Below are 15,463 nucleotides of genomic sequence, written 5' to 3'. Positions count from 1 at the left end.
CACACACACACACACACACACACACACACACACACACACACACACACGGCGGCGAGACCTCGCCCCGCCGGTGCTCCAGGGTTATCAGGCTCTCGCCCCGCGCGGCGGTCTGGGGCCGGGCCCTGACAACCAGATCCACCATCAATTTACCTTCCGCCGCCCCAGCTTCCCATTTAGCTTTTAACGTCAAATCCTGCATTTTTGTCGGCTCCGGCCTGTCTAGAGAGCTTGTGATTTCGCTGCAGGAGTGATTGCTTTTAACAAAATGGCAGCAACTGCATTATCCGAGCAATTAAAACAGAGGCCTTTTAGCCGGTCCCACAAGGCAGGAGCTTGGAAACTTTTTTTTTTTTTTTAAAGCAAAGAAGAAAGGGAGTTAAAAGAGAAAGAAACGTGTAGAAGAGAAAAGCATGGAAGCGTGGAAGAAACGCCTGCCTCGCCCACCACTCAGTGCCCTGGGTGGGACATGACGACGTGGGGCGGGAGGTGGGGTGGCACTGCGCACTGGGAGGGTGGGGACGTGCGGCGGCGGGAGTGACCGACAATCTGGGGTGTCTTGCTGCTGAAGCGTTCGGCCGGGTAGTGCGCTCGCCCAGTTAGGGGGTTCGGCACCCTGGCGTGTCGGGTCTGCCGGATGTCTGGCCCGTTGAGGTGGCCGCTGGGTTGGAACGTCCAGGTGGTGGAGGTGTCGGGGCTGGGTGCTGCGGAGCCCAAGGAAGCGGCGCGGCGGGCGGGCAGGAGAGCGGGCGAGCAGCGCAGGGCCCAGGCCAGACAAAGAGGCCAGACCCGCGTTTCTGGAGCGCAGGTTTAAAAGCATGTGCAGCAGCCGGCGGCCTCGTAGCGACGGTGCTGCCAGGGTCTTCTGGCTCCCTTTTGCTGGTGCTTAACAAACCAGAAAAAGTGTTAAAGCGGCAGCAATGCATTAAGGCCCAGGTGGCGAGGAAGACCACAGCCAAGCCAGGCCCGCACCAGCCAACACAGGCACGTGAAGATAACTGCTCTGGGGCTCCTGTTTTGAAAACCTCACCGCCTCCACCACCGTGCACGCCACTACCTCGGTAAACTCTATCCCTCCGCCCCTAGGATCTGGAATCTTTCTCTCGAACGGATTAAAGTAAAAGGCGGCTGGAGGCGGGAGAGGGAGGGAGCCCCTCGGTCAAACGGACAGGGATCCCGAGAGTCACAGAAAATCAGGGCGCGCCTCCCTCCGCCCCCCAGCGTTATAAACAAAGGCAAGTGTCTGTAAACACAGCCCCGCGCCCACCATGTCGGCCCAGCGCCGGCTGACCCGAGGGGAGAAAGTTCAGATCGCTTTGGCCGAGTTGTTCTAACCCCGCGCCCTCGAGTCGGCGGCCGCCCGCAGCAGAACCCCGCAGCGCCGCTCGCCCGCCTCCCGCCCGGCGCTAGCGAATTCGCCGGCTGCCGGCGGTGGGCTCAGAGGCGGCACCCGCCAGAGTGGGACCCCTGGGATGGCGGGGGAGGGTCAGTGCCCGAGGCCGAGGTGAGAACATCACCCCGAGGATGGGTTCCAAGGTGGAAACCCTCTGGCCAGCCTCCCTAGCCCCAGATCTGTACACGCGGCGTTTCCTGAAGCAAACCGCTTTTTAATAAGTTTCGCCCTTCTTCCTCCCCCCTCTGCACCCCCCCACCCCTCCCTCCGCTCCCCCTCCCCGGCCTGCCGAGCCCTTTCCGGCACTCCAGCTTCTCCGACTCTTAGAGCAGAGATTCCGCTCTGGCCAAGCCCACGGGCAAAGGAAGCCTCGGGGACTTCCTTCCGGGATGTGCCTGGGCTCCCGGAGCCCGAACCTCCGACGGGGGTCGGGGGGAGTCCTGGCGGCTGAGAGCTGGGGACGGAGCCCCGGGCTGGCCTGGCCTGCGGCCGGGAGGACTTCAGACACTGCACAGTTAATATTGAGTTCCCTATAGCTCCTTGTAAATCTAGCGCCCACTCCACCCTCCCTCCCCCTTTAAATCTTCGGTCGCGTTCGCGATTTCTTACTTGACGTAGAATTCCTGGTTACCTAATCACGGACCTTTTTCCCCCGAAGGGCCTCCCCCTCCCCCGGCCTGCTCAGACCAGTCCCCCCTCTCCCCACCTACCCCCCCCATCTAGACGACCAGCCAAAACCTCCTTTCTCCTGGTCTTTTCTTCCCTCTCTTGGATGAAAGCCCTATATTTTGAATTAAAAACTCTAGACTAGTTCCTGCGGCTGCAGTAACGCGTGGGTTTCTCCCCAAAATGACTTCAACCGAAAATGGCTCCTCAAACAAAAGCCCCCCCCCCCACCAATGGCATCTGGTTGATTTCAGGAAAAGAAGGACACCTTTCCACCTTCTGAGCAAACCACCCAGGCCTCTCTCTGGCCAGACCCTCCTTCCACAGCCCACTCAGTGCTCTCCTGGGGGCCAGGGGCAGAGGGAAGGGAGGCAGGACTCGATGGCGCCCAGGCCCTTTGGCAGGATTTTCACCAAGAACACTTCTCTTTAAAGGGCCTCCTCGCCAGCCCTGCGAGGCCGGGAGCTCACGTTGATGACTGGTCCGAACCACTGACTCTATCAAACAAAGTTAGAGGCAATCATGATAATTTAGTTTACTTCTGAATATTTTAAATATAATGAAAACAAGTATAACAGTTTTGTTTTCAAAACTCTTTTGAGGTATCCACCATTAAAAGATTGGGGTTTTGTAAAAAAAAAAACACACAGTGGTTTATTGAATACTTACAACGTTTACACCTTCAATATTAATTAAATTCCACTTAGTTTTAGAGGACGGAAGTGCACAAAACAAGTAGCTGTTGGAAACATCTTCACATAGGGAACCACCACAGATGAAACGGCAGCACTAGATACCGACCCCAACGGAAATGTTAGCGGCCCCGTTTTCTGCTTTGAAATAAAACTTTATAATCCCCAGGAATATTTATATCCGAAGGCCAAGTATTAAAGATACACTTCACATACACACTATTGTCCGCTGTCTTTATCTGGAAGGGGTTGGGGAGAGGGCACCGCTGGTGTCTACACAGCCAGGAGGAAACATTCACAAACAGAGAATCTACGAGACGCCGGGATCCCTTACCACGCGGGAGTGTCCTCTTCATATTAAAATATGGAATGCTTTTCTTCAAATATCCACTTTGTTTTTGGAGGGGAAGGTGGGGAGCGGATGCCTCGAAGGGGGGCAAAGAGAGGGAGGCACATTGCACATAAATAAACCGGATGATCCAAATGCAGGAAGTCCTCAGAGCGGAGCGCGCGGAGCTTGCCCGGAGTCCTGGGTCTGCATCCGGCTCCTGGGCCCGGCTCGCACTCTCCTCCTCTGCTTCTCCTTCTTCTTCTCCTCCTCCTCTATCCTCTCCCTCCTCCTTCTCACTGCTTGAGCTCTAGGGCCCAGACGTGCTGCGGCCAGCCCGTCCGGCCTTTGGTTTTCTTGTCGTTGCTGCTTACTGTGCTTTTCAAGATTTCGTTCTGGGCAGAGGGGAGGCGAGGGGGAGAAAAAGAGAAAGAGAGAATCAGAGAGGAGACCCGGTTCCACGCCACCCCCACGCTTCTTCCGGCCAGAGGAGAGAGTAAGAGAGCCAGCCAGGGATGACGTGTGGGATGCTTTCAAGTCCCAGCCCCGGCAGAAGAGCTACGGAGGCTGGCCGCTGCCCTAGCTCCCGCCCGGGGCCTCCAGACGCCGGCCGCGCTCAACTCCCGATCGGCAGGTTTATAAACAACCACCCGTTTTCATGTCGTTTATGGAGGAACCGGGGGCCTTCTCTCTAAATCCAGATGTAGGGGCGCGAGCGGGGGTCATCGCAGCCCCAGCTCCGCGCTCTAGGGAAGATGGGGTGAGGTGCCCCTGCCTTGGCCTGGGCCTGTCCGCGTGCAGCTCGGCCTCCGGCTCGGTTCGGCAGTGCCTCTCCTTCCAAGGCCTCTGAAATCCCCGGTTACTCGGGGGACTGAGTAGCGACTAAAGCGCCATAGGCCCCAAAGAAGAAAACCTCGACAAATGGGACAATTTTCCAGGCCCTTCGTGGCAATAGCCCTGCTCTGAACACCACTACCCTCTGGGCACCTGGTAGGAACTTGAGAAAACTAATTTTCAGTTATAATTTCCTGTTACTGTTAACAACAATTACAGTGACCAAGGTAATATTTACTATTTGTCTTAAAACGTACAGGCTCATGCAAACTAAACAAGAAATACGGTGAAGTATACTCATCCGGGAAGTCACATTTTAGTCTCACTGCCAAAGAGAAACTACATTTTGAAGTTAAAAGTACTTATTTAATGTTTACCTTGACGTCTTCCCGGCACAGAAATCAGAACAAGCATAAGATTCTTAGGATCAGTGGCTGCCTCATTCTCAAGAGGGGGAAATGCGATCACTAGTGAAATAGTTGGCATCAAGCGCTTCTGAGCAACTTATTTTAGAAATATCTGAAAGCAAGATCGGATTGGAGGCCAAATGAAGGCTCTACAGGACAGGGAATGAGGGGTCCGGGCCAGTGCGATCGGGAGATCAAGCCGGACCCTGAGTCCGCGAGGCCCGCCCTGAGTGCCGGGGGGAGCGGCGATAACCCGCGGGTAAGATCACCAGCGCGAAGCATCCCTCTTAACCTCCTCCGCGTGCTGACACCCTCCCCCACCCCCTCCGCTTCTGCGGGAAACCATCCCGACCAGAACCTGGTGCAAGCAACCTTGGCTCAAGACGCAGCCAAAGAACGCGGAGTGCCGTTGCTCAGCCCAACTTTAAAGAGACCGGAATTCCCGGTCCCCCGTACGCCACTGCCCGCTGCCCCCTGGTACTGACCAGTTCCTTCTTCCTCTTCTCTTCTTTCACATCTGTCTTCTTGATCTCCGCCTTGAAGGCCTCCGCCTCGCCGTTCTGGTCGTCCTTGGCCAGCAGGTCCATGAGGTAGGCGATGTAGCTGGTGGCCAGGCGCAGCGTCTTGATCTTGGAGAGTTTGGTGTCGGCGGGCACGTTGGGGATGCACTCGCGCAGTTCAGCGAAGGCGCTGTTGATGCTCTGAGTCCTGCGCCGCTCCTTGCGGTTGGCGGTGCCCCGGCGCTTCACCGGGCGCGGCCCCCCCAGGCCCGGGGGCCCGGCGCCCGGCGGCACCCCCCCGTAATGGGAGTGGTCCAGACCGGCGGCGCCGCTGGCGTACTCGGGACTGTAGGACAGGGCCATGCTGTAGTCGGGGGGCGACATCTCGGGGTGGCCGATGAGCCAGCCATGGAAGTAGGGGTTCTCCTCGTGGCTGCAGCGGCTGGCGGCGGCGGCGGCAGCGGCGGCGGCGGCGGCGGCGAACGGATAGCCCTCATGGTGCACCACCGGGTGGTGGGGGAAGCCCCCCACCAGACTCATTTCGCTCTCCGCGCCCCTCCACGCGCCCCAGCGTGCGCACAGTCCCGCCGCGCCCTCGGCCCGGGCCCCCGCTCCGGCGCTCGGCGGCCTCCCCCCCCCCCCAGCCCCCAGCCCCCGGGCGCCCCGGCCGGCCCGGCAGCCGCAGAGGGGGCTGCTGCAGCCCGGGCCCCGGCCCCCCGCCTGGCCCGCGGGGCCCGCCTCAGCAGCGCCGCGGCCGCCGGCTCCCCATAGGGCGCGGCGAGGTGGTCCCGGCACCGTGCGCCCCTGGCAGCCGCCGCTGCCGCCGGCTCCCGCCTCGCTCCACGGCCCGCTCGCGGGCTTCTGCTTCCCGGGCGTCTGCGGGCAGGCACAGTCCTCTCGTGCTCATGCAAAGGTGCCCGGGCTCCGGCTGGGCTGCTCGGAGGAGTCGCCGGGCTCCGCGCCCCGGCCGCGCGCCCGGCGCCGCTGCTACTCGGAGTCCCGGGGCGAGTCCAAGCCGCGGCTGGAGGAGCCGGCGGGGTCGACTGCTCACTGTGAAGCTACCTCCATGCGACCCTCCCCTTCCCGCCCTTTCCCCTCCCCCCACCAGCCTGATCTGGGTTCTTGGGCGCTTATTGTTTTAATGAATTTTTGGTTGTTGTTGTTTTGGTCCTTGAATGTGATTTTAGCTGCGAGTAACGTGTCCCGCGCTCCTCTCGGGCTCCCTCGGAGGGTTTTCAGAGAGGTCTCAGTGCATCCATTTTCTCAGATCCTCTCCTTCTTTCGGGGGAAAGGATCTGGGCCCTGCAGGCGCCCTGGAGCGCGAAGGCGGCGGCTGGGGCTCGGAGGGGTCTGCGCGGCGGCCTTGGGAGCTCCCGGGCGGCGGCGGCGGCGGTTCTCCGGGACTGGACACCGTGAGGGGAGCAAGAGGATTTTCCCAGCGAGATCTCCATGTACAGCTACATCTTTAGGGCCGCTCGGGTTAATATATGTCGTCAGAGGCTCCTCACGCCAATCCCGGGGCGGCGGGGGCGGCGCCTCGCGCTCTCTGCAATAAAACTTTTTGATGTTCTCCTTGCTAATTGCCGAGGTCCTCATCCAGGATTGGCTGCCCCTTCATAACCAGAAGATAATTAAAACGAGGGGGGGAGGGTTAAAAAAACTTTTTTATCAGCCGGAGGTTAATGCAAGTGTTTAACAGATGCTTCACTATTAAAATATTTTCCCCCCAAGTCTCAAATATCGGAGAATCTTAAACCAGGTACGGTATCACTCCGCTTTCTTTTCTGGTTTAAAAAAAAAAAAAAAAAAGGAAGCAGATATTGCTTTTCGAAGTGTTTTGTAGGTAACCGAGGCAAGAAAACCAGAAGGCAGCGGGCGCAGTTCCGTGCGGGGCCGGGAGCTGAGGCGGCGGGCGGTCCCCACGGAGGCGCGTCTCCAGCCCAGGCGGGCGCGGGGCCCGGGGCCCGGGGCACGGGGCGCGGCGGGGGCACGGCTGCGGCTTTGACCTGGGCACGCTCTGGAAACGCCCGCCACAGCGTCGCTGGACTTACCCACCATCACGTTACCCAGGCCAGGGCCGTCTTGGGTAGCTCATGTTATTGTGGCTGCTTTTGCAGATCATGGTGGAGACCCCGGGACCGACGGCCAAGCCGATTATAAATACTCTTACTTCCATGTTCTTCAGGGACACCAGCCCCAGCGAAGGAAGACCTTGAGCTATTTCAAAGCGCAGACACCTCGATTCCCCGAATTTGTTGTGTGGCCGGTATCGGTGTTCCCCTGGTTTAACTAGCCAGTCTGGTAAGTAACTGAATATTTTTTACAGCGTGTTCTGAGCTTATTTTCCAGTTTTTATGAACAAACATATAAATACATCTCGACATTCCTGCCTCTCCCATAAAAGCGGGCATCTGTGGAAAGCAGGTTTAGTTATCGGAGGGGAACCATTAAACACCAGTTTAAGAGGCAGGCCGGGAGGACGGCTCGTGGATGTTTAGACTGCTGGCCTTGGTGATCTTGAACGCATTATAACCGAAAATGGATCTCCACTTGTAAGTCACCCGGCCGCGGGGTACCGGGGCCGCGGTGCCCCGAGCGGCGTGAGCGTCTCCAGAAAGCTCGCAGGAGGTTGGGGGTGGTGGTGGTGGTGGTGGACGGTGGCAGGAACTGAAATGATCCCCGGGGCTTGGCCAGGAGCCGCAAGGGGAGGCTGATGTGTAGCTGAGGATTCCGCCCAAAGGGTCGGTGTGGAAAAGGGTGTCTACAGGAGCCCGCGGGCCGTAAATTAGAGGGAGCCCACGCGGAGTGTGCAGGAGCCCGCGCTGAGCCTGGGACTTGCCGCTGGGCCTGGCGAGGGTCGCCCGGGGGAGACCAACTACACTACCTTGGGCGTCGTCTCTGGCAGGCAGGCGGAGTCAGGCCCCAGGCCGCAAAGTGAGTCCCATCCCAAGGACTCAGCGAGCACAGTCCTTTTCTTGCCTGCTGCGTGCGTTTTGCGGGGTACACGGTTGGGGATGGAAGGCCAGGTCAGCACGAATAGAGGGCGGGGTTGGGGGGTACCCAACTCCTGAGCTACCAGGGATTGGGGCAGCCGCCAGCCACTAACCCCAGAGCCCTGGGCAACAGCTTTGGGAAACATGTTTTAGGTTTTAGGTGGCCGGGCTGCAGGAGAGGGAAAGGAACCCAGGGAGGATCGTAGAAATCCAGTCTGGAAGTCCTCATGACGGCCCATTCAGTCCCTTCAGCAAGGGGTCAGTTTCCCTGGATGCCCCCAGCAGAGGTGTTAAGGCAGAGGACAGGAGGTGGGGAGTGGCTGAAACCAGACTGGTTGGTAAGTGCCCTTTGGGCTCAGAACAAAATAGCCACCTATAGCTTCGAACCCCCACCTTGGGTAGGTCTGCAGTTTTGAGCACAAGGAGAGTCTTTTAAATACCTTGTTCTTCAAGGAAAGAATATAGGTAGTGTGGTCAGGCTTCTGTTTACATTATCACCAGGGGAGGCCAACCCTAAAAGTGTAAATACTGGTAGTTCAATCCTCTGACATTTGATACATTTTTAAAAAGTCTGTTTATAAAAACACATCTAGGCCTTGGGAGCAGGTAGACAAAGTAAGATGATTGCACCCTGGCTGGGAACGGATAAAAATGCAGGGAAAGTAGATGCAAGCTGCTTTCAGGCCAGGGGGAGTTTGGGGAATTGAAAGGAAGAGGAAGAGGCCAGGCAGAGGGCTGAGCGGGGGACTGGGATGCAGTGTCCACCAGAGGCGAGGAGCCTCCATGGGAAAGGCATCAGAACTTGCCACTTTCAGCCTTTCCCATGCTCTTTTCATTGAAACAAAAAATGGACGAACCCCTTCATGGTCCCAGAGAGCCCGGCAAGTGATAGAAGAGATGGACAACATGGGACAGAAAAAAGTCATAAAAGATGCTAATCTGAACATCCATTCTCATTGACAGTGTCATTATCAGTTAATTAATGTGATTCGAGGGTCTAGGGCTTCATGAATCTCCGAAGGCCAAAATGCAGAGGCTACAGCCCTAGAAAGGGGGCTTGGAGGCAGGGGACAAATGGGAGAATTTTAGGGTCCCTAACTGGCTGAGTTCCACTCTGAATGCACAACCGAGTCCACTTTTTTCTGTTAGTGCTGTCTTTGGGACATTTTGCTCTGGGTCTAGTGGGATGCTGGATTAGTCTGCTACTTTGCAAAGCTGTGAGGCAAAGATGCCATCTCAGGTTTGCCCCCAGTTTAGGTGGCCTGTGCCTTCTGAGGGGCTACTGATGGAGCTGGTGGCAGTGGTGGTGATGGAGGGGAAAGTGGGAAAAGTAAAGGAGGGGGAAGTTCCTGGCTTAGTTATCAGCCCAGGGACCCCATCCTGGTCTGCAATAGTGTGGCCTCTGGTGTGCTGCTCCCCAAAGGGCATGCATTCCGAGTACTCCAGGGGAGGTGACACGATTCAGGCTGAGGACCACTGAGCAGCTGAGAAGATGCAGGCTGGGGGCCACCTGGGGTGCCTGCAGGAGGAATCCTGCAAGGGTGAGGGCGTGCTAACATCTTCCCCTTTTCTGAGGCCCTGAGCTGAGCTGCAACCAGTCTTACCTAGGCGGGGAGACTGCTTCACAGGAGGGGGGCTGGGGATGATCTTTGCGATCCTTGTAGCTGATGGTGTACCCACTGTGCTGCACATTACATCTGCCTTTTTCAGCTAAGCAGACAGAACTGGGGTCCAACATTTATTCTGGGCCCGTGTCTCCTGTCTCTTTTCCCTCAATCCTACCCCTTCCCCTGAAAGGGAGTCAAAGGGCACGGGAATGGCTGCACACTCCCTTGCAAACGTTCTGGTATTGTGAGATATTACTTTTAAAATAAATCTGGTTTAAACTAAATATTTTCTTAAAAACTTCAGTCTGTTTTTAGGGAAAATACAGATCTTTTCGAGGTATTTATTATTTCAAAGGCAAGGGCAGTTTGTATCTTGTGTTTTGCTCATGAGAACTCAAAATAAACTGGACCTGAAAATAACCAGGCCAGAGGGCCATAAACACACATTTTATGTTTACGGGAATTATGGCTCAATTCCCTTCAGCATCTTTCAAATCTCGTTTTCCCTTATTTTCTTAACCCACGTAGTGGAAGTGACTCTGGGCATTCCTTTAAATATCTATAATGCTCTTCTGTGAGGTGAACCCCAGAACGTGCTAAGAGGCCCAGAAAGGACATGAAACCCAGAGAGTGGCAGCAAATGCAGTGTGTTCTGGAAGACGCCACCCCAGCCTCACCTGCTCCAAGGATGTGCTTCTTGTGACGCCCTAATTGCTCTGCATTTCTGTCTGTCAGAGGGTGGGGTTGAGTCCTTGTACCTGCGGGCCACTTAGCCCCAGAACCTCTAGGACAATCTAGAACCAGACATATTGTCTGAAGTGGCAGCAAGAGTCTCCCCTAACTGGGGTTTTGTAGCCCCTCCCTTTCTCGTGTACCTTTTGGCGAGTGACAGTGGCCCCGGAAACGTGGGGGTGCTCGAAGTACACACTACAAAGCAGAATCAAGTTTGATCGGACTCACGTCTGTTTCAGAAACGAAGGGCAGGAAGAGCTGCCCTTGGCTCTTCGGAGGTTTCGTTTCTCGTGAGCATTTTCTTGTTGGATTTTGGGGTGGGCCTGGGGTATTTGGTGAGCGAGCCCTCGTCCCTCCTCTTTCCCATCCGAACGGATCTGTGGCGACAGGGTGGGGAGGGGCTGATCCAGTTGCAGTGGTGACTCTGGAGGGGCTGATTGCTCCGTGTTGATCAGGAAACAGTTAAGTCAGTGGAGAAAATTGGAACTTGCTGGGTGCTTGTAACACCCCCCCCTGCATTTAGCCCCTCTCTCTCTCTTTCTCTCTTCTCTCCTCCCTTTCTACCTTCCTTGCCCTCTCTACCTCCTTCCCCTTTCTCTCCTTCCCTTGCTTCTAATTTGCCTTCCAGCAATGTTTGGATTTATAGGGGTTTTGGTGTCATAGAACCTGAAAGTGGTGAATAAGACACTGGCTCATCCTTAAATAAAGTCCTTTAGAAAAATATTTTTAAAAATTGAAATATGACTGACATATAACATTGTGTACAATAATTAAGGTGTACACTGTACAAGAAACATCTTAATGTCCACTATGATGGGTGGTGGGAATTTGCATTTTCTCCAAATAATCAATGACTAGATCTTCATATTAACTGGCAAATGTGCTGCTGCTCTGGAAGGTCTTTGTTGATAAGGGGGAACCTTTGCCAGGTATCCACATGTGTCTGTAAAGCTAAAATCCTTACTCAGACTGAAGGGAACAAAAGGTAATGCACATGAAGGGGCCTCACTCTGGGCGGCATGATGTATACATACATGGGAAGTGTTACTAATGTAATTATGGCGGTCCTAAGAGGTATGATAACTCTGATCTTCGCTACTTTGTAGTAAAATATAGATGGAGTTTAGAGCAGAAGTGCTGTAAGAAAATACACCTCACAGGATTTATGTCAACTACTCACTCACATTCTTGTTTCAATCAAATCACCTACACACACAAGCAATATTTTCTTCCAAGCTGGGAGGAGAGCATTCAACATGCAGAAGAGGAAGTAATTGTAATTTTGCATACACGCTCTAAGGAAATGGTAAGGAATAGACTTCAGCTAGTCTGCAATACAGTCTGCGGTTCATAATAAAATATGAAAGCAAATGGCAGCTTGAAGTGCAGGGCTTTGGACAAACCACTCAAGTGACTGAAGGGTCTGTTTGTGTCTGGAAGCCCCGGTGCCTTCCCAGTTCTAACTGCAGTGTGGCTCGCATTCCTGTTCTGAAGCCTCCTTTGCAAATTCACAGAGATAGATTTCTCTAGCCCTGGCAGTTGCTTCCAAACCCTTGCTAGTTTCTTCTGGGGCCTTTGCTTCTAGACGAGGGCTCGCCATGATGGCTGGGTTTCAGGTTAACAAAAAGAAACCGTTTTATTGTCGATATTAATGGCAAACCTCGATGTTTACAAGGCTTGGGTTCAGCAGATCAAAAGCAGCTTGGCTTGACTTCTCAATATTCTCTGGAGCTTAGACAATTAACTGCAATTTTGCTCCTAACGAAACAACACAGGGAAGTTCGTTCCAGAAACGCTGAAGGTAGTCTTTCAGCAGAGATTTTTTTTTTTAACCTGTGTACAACCTGTCAGAATCTAAAACATTTGTCCACTGAAGCTGAGCTGAGTTTTGAAGGAAACCTCCTTAAGAAAATGTGTTGGCAAAGTGTCTTCATTTGCAACGCCACGAGCCTGTTCAGCCCTGCATTCCAGCTTGCCTTTCTGGATCCGGCAGACTGAGGTCTCCCTGGTAATTTGGGTACACCGAGTCTCCAGTTAATGACAGATAATCAGCCTTTGGGTCATTCGGTCATTCTCTTATTACAAACCCCTCCTGCTCTCTCTGATCTCCTTTCAAACTATATTTCACACAAACAAATAAAGCAAGACAGGGACAAGTTCTTAAAAGAGAGAGAGAGAGAAATATTAGAAACTCCCGATACAGAATGCTACACAAGGAAAGGCAAGCTAAAAGAGGATAGGAAAGGACATCTTATCCAAATGAACATGTTGTGTACAAAACATTAAAGGAAAAGGCTCTGGATTCTGTTAAAGTGACAGAAAATTAAAATAAAAATAATAGCAGGCAGAAAAGTTATAACATAAACAGAGAAGGCAGGATGCTTGCTGGAAATGCGCAGCACCAGGAGGCGAATTTGTTGTTACAGATTATATATCTGCAGTGTGATTGGACAGGCGAGACTTTGTTTCATTTTCCAGGAGAGAATGGATTTCCTTTTAATACTTGTGTGAGTGCCCACTTAAGTTAACACAGGCCAAAACCTCGAGGAACAAAAAATGGAATTGCATTCTTATTGCAAAGCATCCAACTTCAAACGAAGGAATTGGTTGCATACAGAAAAAGCAGAATTCCATTCAAAACACATTGAGAGACTCCACTAGACGCGGATGACTGATGCTTTTTTTGTTTTGCTGACAGAAGGCACAGATCATTCTTGGGGAAGTACCAACGAAGCCAGTTCTCCCCCCCCCCCCACGGGGTCTCCATTTGCCCAGTCTACCTTTGGCTGTGACTCCAGAAAGACAAACTTCTGATTGGCCAAGGTACATCTCTGACCACATCCCTCTGGGAAAAGCCTGGGAACGTGTAGCTCTAATAAGAGCCCTGGGGAGAGTGCCCCAGTGCCATTTTCCTGCCCCTGCCTGCCCTTAACAGTCCCTTTTGGCCCAAGTCCAGGGCTCCTGAAAGGTCAAAGTCTAGCCACTGGTGTCATCTGCAAGCCCTAAGTTTTCAGTCCTAAGAGAGACTGGAACTTATTGCTCAGGACTCGATCGACTCAAGTTCTCCAAGTCAGAGGGGCAGCTGGGGGATCAGCAGGTGACGAAAGTGTGACCCCTACATTGTCCTCAGCTGTGTGTCTGGCACCCCTCGACTTGCCAGCGGAGCTGGCAAACAACCCATGTCTCTCCCATGTTAAAGAATCCACACTTCTTGGTTTCTTCTAGGCCCAGAGTAAATGCCACCTCCTCCAGGAAGCCTTTCCAGGTACGGCTTTCCTTCTCTTTGCTCCCGCAAATCAGGTCTCCCTTCTTCTGAACACCGTTCTGATGCCCTCTCCCCCACCCCCATCTGCTCTCCGGTCGATCTCTGGGCACACATCTTTCCCCTCCTGTGACTGTGGGTTGCCTGAGAGCCCAATCGAGGCACGGTACCCAGTAGGTGTTTAAACAACTTGTATAAAGGATGACAGAGAAATCTGGTGAATTCTGCGTATCCCAGTTGCAATCGGATTGCAATTTTCTTTGTTTTGAAAGCGACCAAAACAGCGGTGGAGGCGGACGTCGTCCCGAAGGGCACAGACCTTCATCTCCAAGCCCTCGGGAGAAGCAGGGGAAGGCTCCTCGGCTGGACTGCGCGTCCGAGGGCTCCGCATCGCCGGCGTGGGATGGAGAGCGGGGACCCAGCCCGGCCTGGTCTCCCCTGGCCCCTCCGCCTCCTGAGCTGTGGAGCAACAGCTGGCCGGGCGGACGCCGCGGACTGGTCTCTCTAAGCCTTGGTTTCCGCATCTGAGCAATGGGGTAGCTACGCCGGCCGCGAGGATGCGCATGAAAGATGAATGAGATCAAGGCGCGCGCGGGGATGGATGCCGGACGCACAGGCTGCGCGCAATAAATGTGTTTTCTCTTCCTTCCTCTTGCGTGTCTCGCCTTGACTTCCAGCCGCCGCGACCCCCAGCCCGACAACCAGGGCCGGGTCGCGCCGGAGGACGCCACCGGGCCTCGGGGCTCCAACCGCGCGGGCCGCGGGCGCGGGGGGGAGATGCGAGCGCGGGCGGAGTTTAGGCCGCGGCGGGCGGGAGGTCACAGCGCGGGGCGGGACGGGACGGACCTCTGCTCCCCCTTCTAACCCCGCTCGGCTCCGGGGCTTTTCGCCCGAGGCGGGCAGGAAGGGGTTAACGGCGCCCCTCCCCCCCAGCTTCCCTCCCGAGGTCTCATTAGGGAACCCTCCCCGCTATTTTCAACATTTCCTCAATCAAGGGCCTTTAAATAGAGCTGCACAAACAAATTGGCGGCAAAAGCGTAGATCTTGTCACGATTGAGACCAATCCAATATTTCAGCCTTGTTTGCTTTGCAATTACGGGCAGGCTTGTGGCTTCGGTGCCACCGGGGCAAATCTGCCGCCGCCCGCTTTCTCTCCGCACCGGGCGGCGGAGGAAGGACCCGCGGAGCCGGCGCGGGGAGGGGCGGGGGGGGGGGGCGGAGAGGAGGCGGGTAGGGGGCCGGGCCGGGGGCCTTTCCTGCACCCGGTGCGGAGGCGCGCGGAGCCGGGTTGAAGGGCTTCTCCTTCCCTGCCGAGCGGCTGGGGCGCACCTAGTGGTAACGCACCGTGCAGCGCGCACGTGGAGTCCAGGGTGTGCCCTTGCCCAGCTTCCTTTCTCCCCTCTTCCGTTCCCCTCTCGTCCATCCCATCCCATTTTCCTCCAGTACTTCCAGGCGGTTCCTGGATTTCCCGCTCTCTCGCTGTTAAACCTACTAGCCGGCTCCGTGCCGTTTTCCTTGGCTGCTTATTCTTGTTTGACTTTTTGTGCAAAGTAACTTTAACTCGGTTGCAGGAGGATAAAGCTCCAAGGCGTCTGGCCCGGCTCCCGCGGCCGCCCAGTCCTCCTTGAACCTGCTCCTTCGGCCACTGCGGGCTAGCCTGCCTAGTTGGTCTCAGCAGAACAGTAGTTAACTCGAACCAGGTCCTGAGCCTTATATTTCACAGATAATTATATCTTGGCTGCTGTTTCACAAAATTGTAATATTTGCTTTATACCGAGGAGCATTTTTAAAGTCAAAAACAAATACTACTTTTCAAAAAGAAAATATGATAATAAATCTCTTTTTATGGATTTTCTCTGTATATGTGGAAACCACATGATTTAACTCCTCGACCCCCGCCCCTTCAGGCGGAGCTGAAGTTATACAGATACCGGCTTTTAATACACAGTCTCCGTGTCTGGGGGGAGGCACCTGCATTTGTCACGTTCAGTATAGTTTCCAAGATTTCCCACCCCACCCTGACCTGTGTAGCTGAGTGCAACAAGGACTATA

At 54.7% G+C, this 15,463-nt stretch overlaps 1 protein-coding gene and 1 long non-coding RNA gene across 4 annotated transcripts; one reads left to right on the top strand and one right to left on the bottom strand.

Moving 5' to 3' along the window:
* Window positions 1-2,634: 2,634 nt before the first annotated feature.
* HAND2 (heart and neural crest derivatives expressed 2) lies at window positions 2,635-5,666 on the bottom strand. The gene is made up of 2 exons (XM_027087967.1): window positions 4,803-5,666; window positions 2,635-3,471 (listed from the first exon to the last, which is right to left on the bottom strand). The coding sequence occupies exons 1-2, from the start codon at window positions 5,355-5,357 to the stop codon at window positions 3,373-3,375; spliced, it is 654 nt and encodes a 217-aa protein (XP_026943768.1). The 5' UTR covers window positions 5,358-5,666; the 3' UTR covers window positions 2,635-3,372.
* Window positions 4,807-14,056, top strand: LOC113610148 (uncharacterized). Of its 3 annotated transcripts, none has more exons than XR_003428968.1 (5): window positions 4,807-4,907; window positions 7,003-7,118; window positions 12,848-12,972; window positions 13,375-13,414; window positions 13,684-14,056. It is a non-coding gene; the product is annotated as an uncharacterized LOC113610148 (long non-coding RNA). The 3 variants fall into 3 exon arrangements; XR_003428970.1 differs by lacking the exon at window positions 4,807-4,907 and adding an exon at window positions 6,473-6,576; XR_003428969.1 differs by lacking the exon at window positions 4,807-4,907 and adding an exon at window positions 6,585-6,903.
* The last annotated feature ends 1,407 nt before the right edge of the window (window positions 14,057-15,463 follow it).

The sequence above is a fragment of the Aethalodelphis obliquidens genome, unplaced genomic scaffold (assembly GCF_003676395.1).
Source record: "Aethalodelphis obliquidens isolate GAN/ISIS:26980383/991018 unplaced genomic scaffold, ASM367639v1 scaffold61, whole genome shotgun sequence".
NCBI classification, from domain to species: Eukaryota; Metazoa; Chordata; class Mammalia; order Artiodactyla; family Delphinidae; genus Aethalodelphis; species Aethalodelphis obliquidens.
Note: the sequence above shows the minus strand (reverse complement) of the source record. Positions and strands in the feature narration are given on the sequence as shown.

Coding starts and splice junctions, on each gene's coding strand:
- HAND2 (XM_027087967.1), bottom strand. CDS start 5,357: ATGAGTCTGGTGGGGGGCTTCCCCCACCACCCGGTGGTGCACCATGAG. Junction 3,472..4,802: donor AGAAGAGGAAGAAGGAACTG/GTCAGTACCAGG, acceptor CCCTCTGCCCAG/AACGAAATCTTGAAAAGCAC.